Genomic DNA, 14,357 nt, shown 5'->3' with positions numbered 1-14,357 from the left:
TTTGTTTGTTGGTTTGGTTTTTTTCCCAAATATTTCCATTTTCTTCACTTTTTCAGAAGTGACCAGCCAGCTGTCCTTGCTTCAGCTGTAGTTAATGAGGGAGATTGTCCTCTCTTGTGGTAGCTGTGGGGGTCTTTACTTCAGGTGCCTGTGATTTGCTGTGACTAAAGGCAATGTCTCTGGGCCTCTGTGCTGGCACTGTGCGACTTGCAAGCTCGAGAGGCCAAAATTTAATACTAAACAATGAACCTGATGAAGCATAAACCAGGGTAGAGGTGTCTGATTTTAAGGCTTTCCCCAAAAACCTGGGTGAGGTGGCAGGTGTGCAAAGCTGGCAGATTCAGGTGTACTGTGGGGGCCCTGTGTAAGGAATGACAGAAGCAAGGGCATGTCGTGGTAGGACAGGGCTAGATTGGATATTAGGAAGGAATTCTTCCCTTTGAGGGTACTGAGGCCCTAGCACAGGTTACCCAGAGAAGCTGTGGTTGCTCCATCCCTGGAATTGTTCAAGGCCAGGTTGAATGGGGTTTGGAGCAACCTGGTCTAGTGGAAGATATCCCTGCCCATGGCAGGGAATGGAATAAGATGATTTTTAAGGTGCCTTCCAACCCAAACTGTTCCAGAATTCTGTGCTGTCTCTCTCCTCATGTCTCTGCCCACTGAAAATTGATTCTGTGTAGGTGTGATTAGAATGGTAGAGAAGAGCTGCTACTGTTTGATGTCTGCTGTTGCCACCTGGAGAACTCTTGGAATGCTGTCAGCAGCTCAGGGGATGTGCTCATCTGCTCTCCTCAGCACCCTGCCCTCAGCAGTACCAGGAAGGTGTTGTGCATACTGATGGAGTTTTGTTAAGCACAGACAGGACCAAAGAGAGACAAAACATTATCAGAATAGGGATAGGATTTTTTTTCTGTCTGTTTTCTGTATGAGTGTGATTTAAAACACAGCAGAACTCCCAAGGGCAGGCTTTAATCCCTGGATGGTGTTTGAAGTGCTCTAGAAGAGGATAGAAGCTTCTTAGGGAAATGAAAACAGAGCTGAGCCTACATTTCTAAAGTCTCCCTTGCTCCCCTTTTGTTGATTGCTAAATGATGCCATATTAATCTTTGAGGAAGATGTTGGAAGGATCCATCTTCAATACTTGAGACAGTGTACAGGTTTGGGAAAGAGAAAATGGTGTTAATACCTCCACAGGGTGAAAACAAAGTTTGTGTCCTCAGGATGAGTTTAACCACTTCTGTGCTAGAGAGCTGCAGTTTCATGGAGGAGCCACTGAAATAAATTCTGGCTTTCTGACTGTGGTTCCATGGTAACTTTTTATTCCCCATTTTTGCCTTTAATGTGAACCCTTCTTGCTTCACCAGTATGTGAAATTTCTATGTGCATGCACACGTACATGTTTTTGTGACTTAAAAGGTGTGATTTTTAACTAAAACGACGTACTGCTGCCGTCAAGCTGTCCAACTTATTTTCATAATTTAAGACATAACTTAAGAGGAATTTTTAAGGAGTCCCTTTGTTTGGCAGATATTTGGCTTACAAGTTCGTGAAGGTGACCATTGTTTTCCTCACCTGTAGCTGCATGCTCATTGTAATTTTTTTAACTTCTTTGCTTTATGGGCTTCTGCTTTTTCTGCAGTTGGGTGGAGAAGCAGCCTTGTTCGTGCATTGCCATGGGTGACCACTGCTTTCCTGTACTTCCCTAGCTGCTGAAGCAACCAGGATTTGGTGATGGAGGCTTTGCTGGAAGGAATGCAGAGAAATGAGCAGGGGAGGTGTGTATGCAACTGTACACAGCAGTCATTCAAAAGGATTTAAGTATTAACCTTCCCTCCTGTTCAGAATAAATCCTCAGGTATCAGTGTGCAGTGGCCTTCACCTGGTGCAGAAGCAAAGTCACTGCCTGAGCTGGCTTTGCAATAAGCCCTGGACAGGTATTATGTTAGCAATTTAGTTTTACATCTTCCTGAAAACCTTCCACCTTGTTTTTTTTTTTTTTTTCTGGTTGTTTTAAACTTTTCTTGTGAATAAATATTTATTTTGTAGCAGCCGTGCAAGGTTAATGAGATGTGACTTTGTTATCTGTTTTTATTGAAAACATCTGATTATTTCCTGCTCATGTTGAAACTGCAGAGTCCCATTCAGCTCTGAGGAATCCTTAATGCTCTGTCTGAGGTGAAAGGATGTGGACTTTTCGCTCCCCAAGAGAGACTGTAGTGACAGTAATGGAACAAAACGTTTTCTGTGTTAAACAAGCGTGAAGCAAAAGTCACTGATGCTGTTTTCCCAGTCATCCTTGAGAATGTGACTCAGATTTATTTGATACTGTATCTTCTTCAGAGAACTGGTTGCAAAAATCAAGTTTAGACTTAGCTACATGTTAGCAGATGCTGTGAAGGAAATGTTCCTGCTCTGCATAATAGCTGCTAATTTTTTGTTAACTCACAGGACAGGGTGAGCTTCAAATGTGACTGATTTTGGCTCCTTTAAGAAGTATTTCTTTCCCTATAGAAAAACTGCCAAGTTTTGCAGTGTGCACACGCACAGGGAGAGCAGAGAAATTTCTATCCCTTAACCTATTGATTTCCATTTCTTTTCAGTTCTCCCTGTTTGACAGGCAAATTAAAGGGGTAAAGATCATTATGGAGTTCACCACCCTCTAGGGCTGTGTCTGGCATATTGTCCCTGGCTTAGCAGCTTGGGAAGTTTTAGAGGAGTTACTGGAATTGGCTTCAATAATTACTGCACCAAATTAGAAGTCTGGGCGTTGCTAGGGCACATGTGCTCCCTGATGGATTGCGAGGGTTGGATTCTTCATTATCATGTTGTCATCCAGCCCCCTCTGCTTCAAGGTTTGTCTGCATTTGTGATAAACTTCTGTTTTCAGGAGCTGAAAGCTCGGCTGTAAGATTCCTCTGGTGACTGAAGCTCGGTCTAAAATGCCTCTGCCTGGAGAGCAATTAAGGCAAATACAAAAAATGAATTAAACATGCTTTGGTTTACTTAGGTAATACATAGTCCTGGGGCAAAGGGATGAATGCCTAAGTGATGTGGCTTAGTGGGCATGGGTGGTACTGGGTCAAAGGTTGCACTTGATGGTCTTGGAGGTGTTTTCCAACCCTAATGATTCCGTGATTCTATTTCTCTGCAAGCTGATTTCAAAGAGTTCAAAGCCCCGCGTGTGCACGGTTGGGACATTGGTGCAAGTCAGTGTGTTCTCTGCCTTTGCTGGTTTGGGACCCGAGTCCTGTGTTGGGTGATGCTGCTTTTACCTCCAGGCTCCTTCCCTTCCAGCGGCGGGTTCCTGACCTCCTGTGAGGCCGAGCTGCAGGAGCTGATGAAGCAGATCGACATCATGGTGGCTCACAAGAAATCCGAGTGGGAAGGGCAGACACAGGCTCTGGAAGTTTGCCTGAGTGCTCGGGAGCAGGAGCTTTCCTCTGCCAGGGCTGCTCTGCAGGAAAAACAGAAGGAGGTACCTCCATTTCATGCTGTTTTCTGTTTGGAGACAACCAGTGTGTTTTACCTGTTAGAATCAGGAAATTAGGAGTAGAATTTACAGAGGGGCCTGTTGGAACAAGATGTCCAGTTCGTAATTCCGTCAAAGTCAAATGATCAGCTCCTCAAGGGTTGGTGGAATTCACAGATTGAATGCTCAGTTTCTAGAGAGAACCCAGAGATGCTGTAGCAGCAATGGACAGCCCAGCAACCTGCAGTCATTGGTAGAAAAAAACCCCAATTTCCTACCGTAAACTACACAAAGATATTGTTGGGAGATTCTCCAAGGGCTGTTTTATGCAGCTCAGGTTTTGTGGTCTTTAATTAAAGGCCTGGGGGAAGTGCAAAAAATTTCTGTATTGGTGGAGAAGTATCAGTAAGTGAAATTTTTGCACAAGATGTGGGCCATAAACTGCAGTTGAGCCACAGGATTTTCATTTGCAGGAATGGTGATTTTTATCATATATGTTATCATTGTTATTATCAATTGTGTTTTCTCAAGACACTTGAAATATTTCTTACCCCGAAAAAGTGAACATGGATTTCAAAACTGAACTGTAAAGTTTGGTTAAAGTCACTACTGGAGTATATTCATGCTTTTGGTTTAGTCATGTGAGTTTTCTGTGGGGATTTCTTTTAATTTCACTTTGTCCTTTGGACCTGCAGTTAGAAAAGTGGGTACCCTGGGAAAAAAAAGGACAAACCTGAGTCACAGGAGCAGTTGAATCAGTGTAAGGGAAGTCTTCTCTGCATTTCAAAACCCCAATTATTTCTTTCTCCCTCATCATTTGGAATTTCTTTTTTTACCTGAACATAGTAGGATAATGACAGGGCCAACTTTTCTCTTGGTAGGTAGCTTGAAATTGTGATGCATATTTGTGAAGAATTTGATGAAGATACTGATAGAAGTAGCCTTTTTGGCACAAGCCAAACCTGTCAGCTTCATCCCCAAAAATGAAAGCCAGAAACTGGCTCAAATAAAGAGGCCAGAGCTGAAGCAGTTCTGGCCCCAGCCTACCAAAGATTTAGGCATAGATTTAATCTGATTCATAGTGAGGGACCCCATTGAAACATCCTAGTACTTACTAACCTAAAGTCTACTTCTACTGCTGTATTTATTTGCTTTTTAACTCTTGGTTCAGGTTGACCTGTTGCGGCGCCAGGTCGAAGAGGTGGAAAAATCCAAGCAGGACATGGCTAGAGAGTATGAACAACAGCTGAAGACGTTCCAGGAGGAGGTGAGTTGCAAAAAGAGAGGTTTGGTTTTTAGTTCCCACCTGATGTACAATGCAACAGGGTGAAATACTTTGCATCCTGGCTTTTGTTTAAATGCTGTGGTTTTAAACCTCCCCATTCTCTTAGCGTTTACGTGCTTGCAAAAAAAGAGCACTGAACGTAGACAAAGCAGCGTTTTTATGGTTCACTTGGCCAGTTGTTTGTGCTTCAGAGGAACTTGGTGACGAACAGGGAACTGCTGGAGTAGAAATGTGGAGTAGATGTTTTCATGTGCTGGAGATCTGCAGAAGTTTACTGCAAAAATGACCTGTGTCTGCCCATCCCAGTCACCACAGTGCTAGTTCTGGAGTTGCCATGGGTACAAGGCAGCAGCAGTTTGCTCCTTCAGCATTTCTGAAATTCAGGAAGGGTGGAGGTGTAACTGCCTGGCTTGTGTGAGATCAAGAAATAGCAGTGCTATGTAGTCTCATCTTTTTCTCTCCATTGACTCTGATGATGTTGGTAAGGATTTTGTCCTCTCAAGGCACATTAGTCTCAATACACATAATAAAAATTAAGTATACTCAGAAAATACTGTTTGACAGTAATTTCGGAGCTTTCATCTCCCGCTCACCGCAAGGTGGTAGCGGTGCTGCGGGTGGTGTAACAGCATTCCAGCTTTAGGGCTGAATTCTTTGCCTGTCTCCACTTGCTTGCCAGTGGCAGGGAGTTAACTGGCCTGAGCAGCTCGGAGAGCACTGACCTGTTGTCTCTGGAGGGTTGGGCCTGGTTCCTGCTCGCTCTAAGCCATAAGTGAAATTAATTTGGTAGTCTCTGCTCTGACAACAGAAGGCATCTGTCCTCATTTAAAACACCTCACTGTTCCATATGACTAAGAGTCTTCATTCACTGGCTGCTCCCACTGGAATTGTGCATAGGCTGCAAAGCAAAGCTGAGGTACATTGGCAGCTCTGCCTAAATTGCTAAGGCTGAAATACAGAGTGTGTTGTGGCCTAAATTGCAGTGTGTGGGTGTTTTACCCACACAGTATTAATGCTGATGACGTTGAGCTCCAATATTCCTCAGTCTTCTGTTCTTAGTACTGTTTGGGGAAATTATTTCTGTCTCTGTTTACCACCATTTCCAGGGCAATTACAGGTACAGTGTCTAACTCACTGAGACTGTAGAAAGAATAAACCTCTTATCTCCTGATGTGTTTGGCAAAAGATGTTGGTATTAACTCTAAGCCTGTACATCTGTCTGTTCCCGTTGAACACACCAAAGTACTGAATTTGTTATGTCTTGAATCAAATATTTATTCTTCTCATGGTCCTTCTGTTCATCCATGGGCGTAGCTTTCTCCACCAGTAAAATGGGAATGATGCCTTCTCAGATTCCTGTGGCTATTTGGAAACTTTTTATTTAATAGTTGAGTAGAGGGGAGATCATCAGATGGAAAACTCTCTTCCAGTTGCAAGTGATTATTTGCACAGAGGGTCATTTAAATGTCAGGAGTTTTTTCCTCATTCCTGCTCCTGATATGACTCCAGCATCCTAGCAGCGGGCGTAGGAGTGATATTTTCTGTTGGCATTCTCCTCTCATTGTGAAATACATGGTGTATCTAAGCAGAAAATGACAGATGAAGTGGTGTTGTTATTATGGGTAATGGCAATTCTCAAATCTTCCTTCTCCCAGTAAGTGGGAGAGTTCCAGTTCCCACCTGTGCCGCACAAGTGTATTTTATCCACCCAGGAATCTGTCGCTGTGTGTGGTGTGGTGGGTGTGCTCCTCTGTGGGAGGAGATCAGCCACAGGTCCTGCCGGCTCTTCCTGTGGCTGGGAGCCACCTGTAGAGAGAGGGATGTGCTCTTGCTGCATTGACAGCTACATGTTAACCTCCATCTTATCATTTTAGTCATGTTTTAGTCGTGGTAAGACAGAGGTTTAATTAAAGCTGCCGATGTCACGACTTCAGTGACATCTTGCTCCTCTCACACAGCTCGGCCTGTTTTGCAATGCTGTTGGTATAATAGGCTCATTATCCCAATGGAAGCCTTCACTTGTGAGCTGTGTGGCCTTGATGAGGGGATTGTTTGTGTGAACCATTCTGTGTGCCTTCTCTCAAAGGGCTCTGTAATTTCTGCCTTGGGGCCTTGAGCAAAGCTGTCTCTCTCACTGTCTCCTCTCAGTTGTCCCGGCTGAGGAGGAGCTATGAGAAGCTGCAGAAGAAAAAAGCAAGAGGAGGCAGAGGAGATGCTAACAAGGGACAAGAAGGAGATGAGTTTGAATTGAGCAGACTGACCAGGAAGCTGGAGGTATGTGATGAAAAAGCAAGTGCTGACCAGTTTGTATGTATTAACTGACTTACTGGTGACTGAGTTGTCAACTAGGAAGAGGACTGTGAATCCTGTTTAAGGAGTACTCTTCATCAACTCTCCAGGTGTAGCTCTTTTCAACTGCTTCTGTAATAAAGGCAATTTCCTGCACTGGAGCCTCTGAGTACACAGGATAAAGGAAGAAGGTGCTGAAAGAATAATAAATTATGTGAATGGAATGAGTTCCAGTGTGGGGAGGTTGTATTCTCACTTTTTTTGAGGAGGAGGGAGCTACATGTCAAACTTCTTCTCAACCCTGTCTTGTCTTTTAATCTTTCTGCTCTGCTGAGCTCAACCCCACTCAGTTTTCTCCTCCTGTACCCCAAAGATGTGGTAACACACACACCTGCCTGACACAGTGCCCAGTTTCTGGGGCAGAGACTAGCATTCAAGTTCTGTACTTCATTCTTGTCATCTTAGTGATTTCAATAGCAGCATGTTCTGGAAGCTGAAGCCAGTCTGAATTGTTAAACCCCTGACAGCGAACCCATGAAACCAGCCATGAATGTGTTGGCACTTAACATTTGTAAACAGCAATAATTGACACTGACGTTTTACCTCGGGAGGGGAGGGAATGCAGCGAGCACAGTGTGTGAGGGTTCTGTGCTGCTGAGCCGGTGCATCAGGTGACTGGCTAATGGTTTCCCTGCTGTGGGGAAAGGTGTGTGAGGAGACGGTGGGAGAGAAGGCAAATGTGGATGTGAGCTGGAAGGGGATGTGCTGCCCCTGCTGTCCTTGCAGGAGTTCCGACAGAAATCGCTCGAGTGGGAGAAGCAGCGCCTGCGGTACCAGCAGCAGGTGGCATCGCTGGAGGCTCAGCGCAAGGCTCTGGCAGAGCACTCCGAGCTCGTGCAGGTACAATTAACGTGCCCAAAGTTTCTGTTTTGTTTGTGCCAGCGGGTGGGAGGGAGGGAGAGGAGGGAGAGGCTGATGAAATCTCCCAGGCTTCCATCCAGTTCAGGTTGCCATTGAAGTGACTTTTAATGTCCCAGTGGAATAAGGTTTACTTGTACAAGTGCTGTATGGAAAAAAGATCTGGAGTCTGTCAGCAGAGATTAGATAAACCTTGTGCAGCTCTCCCTGACACCCCTCTGGTTAACAGAGAAGACAGTAGGATGCATCTTTCCCTGGGAGGCAGAGACCACAGCATATGACACTTTAAAATAGCTGTTACCTCATGTTATCTAGTTGAAAGCTGTGTACCTGCCAGCAGCTAAATATGTACCTTGTGGGTCCAGCTCAGAGGGTGCTGCTGGAAAATATTCTTGCCCTACAACAGAGGCTTTAACAAAGTACTGAACTAACAGCATTTTTCAGCCCCCCCCTCCTTTTTTTTTCTAGCAGTCTCCTAAGGCAAGGCTGCTGTTCCTGCAAAGCTGATGGCTCAGGGAGGTAGTGGTGCTGCAGCAGAGCAAGATGAATTGACCTAGAGCACAGCTGTGAAGTCACACTGACACAATCACAGCAGACACTGATAAGAAGCTCTTGCTGGGGACTTTGCACTTAATGGGCTCCTGAGTTGCTCTTGAGTGGAAGCTCCTGCGAGGAGGGAGTCTGTGATGACAGGACTGAAGCTGGCTCTGACAGGGCCTTTGTGAGAGGCTGACACCAGTAGATCTGCAAATGCAGAGAGAGTCCTTGAGCAGAAGGTCTCTCTGCTGTGCTGTCTGTGTGTCGTTGATGGCTCAATTGTCTGAGCACAGATGTGTCCTTGGAGCACAGGCTGGGACGCCGGGGCTCAGAGTTGCTCTTCCTGTGGTGCAGCAGAAAACCAGGAATTTGGGGAGGTTTTCCCGAAGTGGAGTAGGTGACTTAGGTTCTGTGAACAGACTGCCTGGATCCTCAACTGCCTTGAAAAGCCCAGCATGGAAGGGCTACATTTTTGCCTTTGATGTTTCTGTATGTTTTGTGTGCTTGGTTGTCTTGCTGGCACAAAGTCATGCTGAGATCCATGACCATGGAGTACTTCCCCTCTCTCCTTTAATCTGGCTTCCCCTCATCCCTTGCAGAGCAGCTTAAGGAAGCCTGGCATTCTTCTGCAGTTCTGAGCACCTTCTGGAACACCTGCAGCCTTTAAAGTCAGCAGGTGAAACCTGGAATTCTGTGCTGGCCTGCATGTTCTGTGGATGAAAATGAGAGACAGCTTAAATGTTTTCTTAATGCAGAAATAAATATTCAGGCAGTCTGGTACTCTGGTTTCTCGGGTGAAGAAAGCCTGTGCTTTACTCTTACCCCTCCTGATTACCTTTTCTGTCATGACTATTCAAATAATAATGAAAGGCTGTAATCAAAATTATACCATAGTCTTAAAAATGCACAGTTCCTATAGTATTCTAAGTTATGAGGCATTATGTGCCAGGCAATAAACCAAGGTACGTGGTGATTCTCAAGCTGGCAGGAATTGCTACTCTTAGAAATTGGGAGTATAAGACTACTCAAATATTTTGTTTCAGCCTTTAAAAATTCAAAGGTTCTATATGAAAAGGGAATATATGAAATGAATGTTCGTAGAAGCTTATGTGAGAACTGGCTTGTTAAATTTCACCAGCTAGCTGTGTGGAAAGAAATGCTATGAAATAAGGTATTGTACCTATAAATAATAGGGCATGTATTGTCTGCTAGTCACAGGTTCCTTGTAACTTTTTTGTCTACATTAAAATAATGAAACATTCAAAGTGAGCATTCTCCCAGGCTGCTGGAACCACATATTTAGTGCAGAGAGCAGAGCAAATTGGCTGTTACCCAGTTTGGTTTTGGGGCTGTTTGGTGGTTGTGGGTTTTCCATTGTGCTCCCAGAGCTGCTTTCTGTCCTGGTGTGGAATTAACAGAGATTAACAGTTGGGTAGCCTCTGGTTTGTGCATGGTACTTACAAACCCTTGTGGAAGGGATCTGTCCTTCTTCCCTCCTGGACTTTTATTTGGAGGGGAGAAGAGATTTGATCCATTGTAAATACTTATGGTAGAGATAGCTAAGGTTGTATATAATGTATTGTAGTATTTATTTGTACAGTCATTGTAATATATTCCCTTTCCCCCCGCTTTGAGTCTGGTGTGTTTTGTCTGGGAAAAAACACATCTTACACTAGGTTGAGATGTGGGAGGGGGGCTTGGACTAGAGAATTGGATTTTGGGGTATCTCAAACCATGACGCCCTCTCACCTGCAGCCGTTTGTCCTGGTCTAGCCTTGGGTTCATGAGCCAAAAACAGCAGGTGGCTTTGTTCTTAGTTCATACTCAGGCAGCTGGAGTGCTTTGAGATCCTCATTTCTCAGATTCTCTTTGAACCCCTTTTGGAATCAGAGGGCCCCTTCTTTTTCCATTTTCTTATTTTTATTCTGTTTGCCTTCAGAAGTGTTACCCATGGTGTAACCCTGGGGCAGTGCTTTCCCTGCTTCCCTGGAAGGTCACGTTGCGTACTTTAGAACGTGGCTCAGTACACCAAGAAATCAGTAGTTGTGTTGAATGTGGTTTGCTAGACTGTGTTCTCTGTGATTTACCTTTAATGCACACCGACTGCTGTTGGCAGACCCAGCTTGCCAATCGGAAGCAGATCCTGGACTCGGTGGAGCTGGCCAGCCGCTCGGAAATCCAGCACTTAACCAGCAAGCTGGAGAGGGCCAATGACACCATCAGTGCCAACGAGCTGGAGGTGGAGAGGCTGAACATGAGAGTGGATGACCTGAGCCAGAACAACCGCCAGATTCTGGCAGATCAGCAGAGAGTGCAAGAGGAATTAAGGCAGTCCAAGAAAATGGTAGAGGTCAGTGGAGGAGCTGTTACGAAACTGGGTCTAAAGCAGTGCTGGTGAGAAGTAGTGGGAAGGCTTTTAATCCCAGAGCTTTTGTCTCTTTCTAGAGCTTTTGTAAAGTTCCTGATTGGCCTCAAAACTGATTTTGTACCCCTGTGCTGCTCTGCAGTATTTCCAAAGGTCCTAAAAAATTACAGCAAACAGATTTGGTCCATCTTGCAACAGTCATTCCTTCTCCCTCCTGTGCAGGTGCTGCAGGATGAGAAAAGGGAACTGAAAGCCACCTTGCAGTCTCAAGAGGATTTCATTGACAGCTCCAAGCTGCAGCAGGAGCAGTTACAGAAAGAGCTGGCCGGGATGACTGAAACTCTTCACACAAAGGAATTCCTCATCAGGTAGCATCTGGACCTCACTGGTACTTAGGCTCTTGAATCCAGATCTACATCCCAGGTTCTCCCACTGAGGACAGTAGCAGCATTTTCACACAGCTGGATCTGTGTTGGTTGTGTCTAGAGTGGTGTGCTGTAGTTTCTCACAAGTGCTGCCTTGCAGTGTTTGCCAAATTACATTGCTCTTGAAATCAGCTGATGATCAGTGAAGAGTGTGGAAGGAACCCGATTTCCCCTCAGCTGGGTTTCTGGAGGCAGCACAGGGCTTTTGAAGTTGTTTCCCTCAGGCATTTTCAGTCAAGTGCTGGAGGCTGTTCGAGGTTGATAACATGCTTATTAACATAACTGAAAGTTCTCTCTGATTTAATGATGTCAGACTGGGGCCTTGGTGAGGTAACTACATCTGTGACAAAATCATCTTGGCCTTCCCCTTCTGCACTGGCAACATGCAGAAGCTGTCGGGTTCTGGTGGCTTTGTCAGGAGGCTTGGGTGTTGCTCACCTACCAACCAGACTGTGTCTGTCAGGGAGGCCAACATCAAACTAAAATGTAGTCTTTTTCAGTCAGCCTGAACTCAGGCAGGGGCTGTCACCCAGCTGTGTGTTTGCTTCCTCACCTGCTGCTGGGCTCTGTATTTTTCAGAGAATTCCAAGAAAACAGTGGTTGTGTTCCCTGTATCAGCAAACTCAGACGTGATGTTTCTGTGCTGAGACTGAAGCTGAGGTTTCTCCTTAGGGCCCTGGAGGAACGCTTGCAAGGGAAGCAGTTGTCCTCTCCGGAGCTGGAGCATGTGCTGCTGCAGCTGGATGCTGCCCAGAAGAAGGAACAGCACTTGCAGTCAGAGGTGACTCGTCTTGAGAACAGGTAGCCCACTGCTTGCTCCCCCTGGAAGTGCAATTAATCTTGGATAATAATGCAGCACCTAATTGTATTCATCGAGTTAACCAGTCCCACTGATTTTTGTAGGCTTGTTTTAAATATCAAAGGGCTGAAGAAATCAAGTGCTATTCATTTTGCAGTGTAAAAGTGAGGCTGTTTTGCTAATTGGTTGGCTGCTTTTCACTGCACACTGTGGGTGTTCTCAGTGTTCCAGCTTGCTTAGGCTGAGCACCTTCCCACTAATAGGTTAAGGAGCCTTTGTTAGGCAGCTGGTAAGAACCAAACTGAGACTTTTCATGAGATAAGAGTTAGAAACAGGTCTGCCCAGAGAGATTGTGGACTGCCCATTCCTGGAGGTGTTCAACACCAGGCTGGGTGGGGGTTGGAGCAACAACCAGGTCTCATGGAAGATGTCCCTGCCCTTGGCAGAGGGGTGGAACAAGATAAACTTTGAGGTCCCTCCCAACCCAAACCATCCTGTGATTCTATTATTCCTCTCTTGAGTTTGTGGTTTTCAGATTCATGTTTGCATGGGAAGTTTGTAATATTAGTATGGTAAAGGAATAAACAAGAAATAGCTATCCTCTGTTAGGTCAGCTTCCTGATCTCTTTTGAAATGATTTTGGAAAGCAAACCCAAAGGATTGGTGAGGAACTTTGGGTTGAGTCCTGTTTCTGTTGCGACAGACATAAGAGACTGCTTGGAAGATCAGAGTTTCTCTGACCTTTTCCCCCTTCTTGGGGTATTCTAATCTGTCCTTGTACATTTTCACCCAGCCTGGTGTCTTCAAATGCCAGGTGTGTGCAGCTGAGGGAGGAGCTGGGTGAGAATATCAAAGAGCTGCAGTCCATGGTAGACCACCAGACTGAGTCAAAGGCGGAGATTAAAAAGGTAACGTGACTTTGTTCCTGGGGGTTGGGAAGGCACTGGAGGAGTGAGCTGATCCCACATGTGCCATGTGCACAGGCAGCACAGTTCCAAGGGGACCAAGGGCTGGGGTGCTGTGGAGGCAGGGATGTGCTGAAGGTAAGGAGCACACCTGACAGGAGGAGTTGAGAGGATGTGTTTGCAGGTGTCTGAACTTGGCTTTGTGAGCGTCTCCTGGGCCTACCCTACATCCCATAGTACTTCTGTACACTGTGAAAATACCTGAATTAGTGCTGGAGGGACAAATATGCAAAGAAATTAGGGTCTGGAATCATGAGTTTAAGCCTAATACAGGCTCCCAACAGGATGGAGAGCAGAGAGGGAATGAGTTTGCTGTGATATGTCCTATCACACTAGATACAGGGCTTCAAGTGTGTTCTAGTCCATATGTGAATAAGGGAGTTTGTTTCAGGCTTGGTACCTGGACATGAAGTCAGGGGCTGGGAGAATGGAGCTGCTCACCTGCACGAGGGCCTCACCCCAGTGCTTGAGCACCCAAGGGGAACAAACCCTCCACAAGGCTTGACTTTAAATAATGGTCTGGATCAGATGGTGTGAGAGCTTTCACTGCAGCCTGGTAGAGTGGAAACCTCATTGGACTTGAGTGAAAAACATCACTTGTGTGGAAATCCTTCATCCTTTATTCTGAATGTGTAGAGGTGCAGATCTTGCCAGAGATGTGTGCTTGGTTACACATCTAAACAGCCACACAGTAAATGAATCTCCCACAGGCTGCCGGGGAGGAGAGAGAGATTTATGATGGCTGTTTCTATTTTATATACTTGGGAGGCATTGAGGTGACATGGAGATAAATCACCATGTGTACAGTATTTACATGGCTAGGCAGAGATCATCTGGTTCAATTTTCTAAAATGCTTGTAATACTCAGAAAAATCCTGAATGTTTGGGTGGTTAATATTTTTGACTAATGGAATGGAATCCTGGGGAAGAAATTATGCTGCCGTTGTTCTTTTGTGTCACTGAATAAATATACAGTGTGCCTACCAGAATACTGTATGCAGTGCAGGTCTGCCACCTCAAAAAAGGATTGCATAAACCAAGATAAGGTATGGAAAAAGATGACCCAAAGGATGGAGTGTTTTTTATACAAGGAACAGCTGAATGGAATAGGACTTAGCAAACTGGAAAAGAGATGAGATTGAACAGACTAAAAATAAAATCACGCCTGTCATGTGGAAAGTAAATAGGGAATGATTATTGTCTCATAATGCAGAGACTAGTGGTCATCACATGTAGTTATGAAAACAAAGAGATATATTTTTACCCTGTGCATAGCTGGCTGGTGGAAGTTTGCCATGAGTAGCT

The 14,357-nt window shown here is 45.2% G+C and overlaps 1 protein-coding gene across 9 annotated transcripts in view; it reads left to right on the top strand.

Moving 5' to 3' along the window:
• CEP63 (centrosomal protein 63) overlaps positions 1-14,357 on the top strand; it is a 39,674-nt gene that overhangs the window by 18,948 nt on the left and 6,369 nt on the right. For all 9 annotated transcript variants that reach the window (XM_032697604.1, XM_032697603.1, XM_032697600.1 and 6 more), the window contains 9 exons: positions 1,640-1,775; positions 3,295-3,475; positions 4,641-4,736; positions 6,903-7,028; positions 7,830-7,943; positions 10,615-10,848; positions 11,086-11,231; positions 11,961-12,089; positions 12,881-12,995. In XM_032697604.1, coding sequence (XP_032553495.1) covers positions 1,732-1,775; positions 3,295-3,475; positions 4,641-4,736; positions 6,903-7,028; positions 7,830-7,943; positions 10,615-10,848; positions 11,086-11,231; positions 11,961-12,089; positions 12,881-12,995 — 1,185 coding nt within the window. In that variant the 5' untranslated portion in view covers positions 1,640-1,731. The remainder of the gene's footprint in view (positions 1-1,639; positions 1,776-3,294; positions 3,476-4,640; positions 4,737-6,902; positions 7,029-7,829; positions 7,944-10,614; positions 10,849-11,085; positions 11,232-11,960; positions 12,090-12,880; positions 12,996-14,357) is intronic.

The sequence above is a fragment of the Chiroxiphia lanceolata genome, chromosome 10 (assembly GCF_009829145.1).
Source record: "Chiroxiphia lanceolata isolate bChiLan1 chromosome 10, bChiLan1.pri, whole genome shotgun sequence".
NCBI lineage: Eukaryota > Metazoa > Chordata > Aves > Passeriformes > Pipridae > Chiroxiphia > Chiroxiphia lanceolata.
This window is presented reverse-complemented; position numbering and strand designations above follow the sequence as displayed.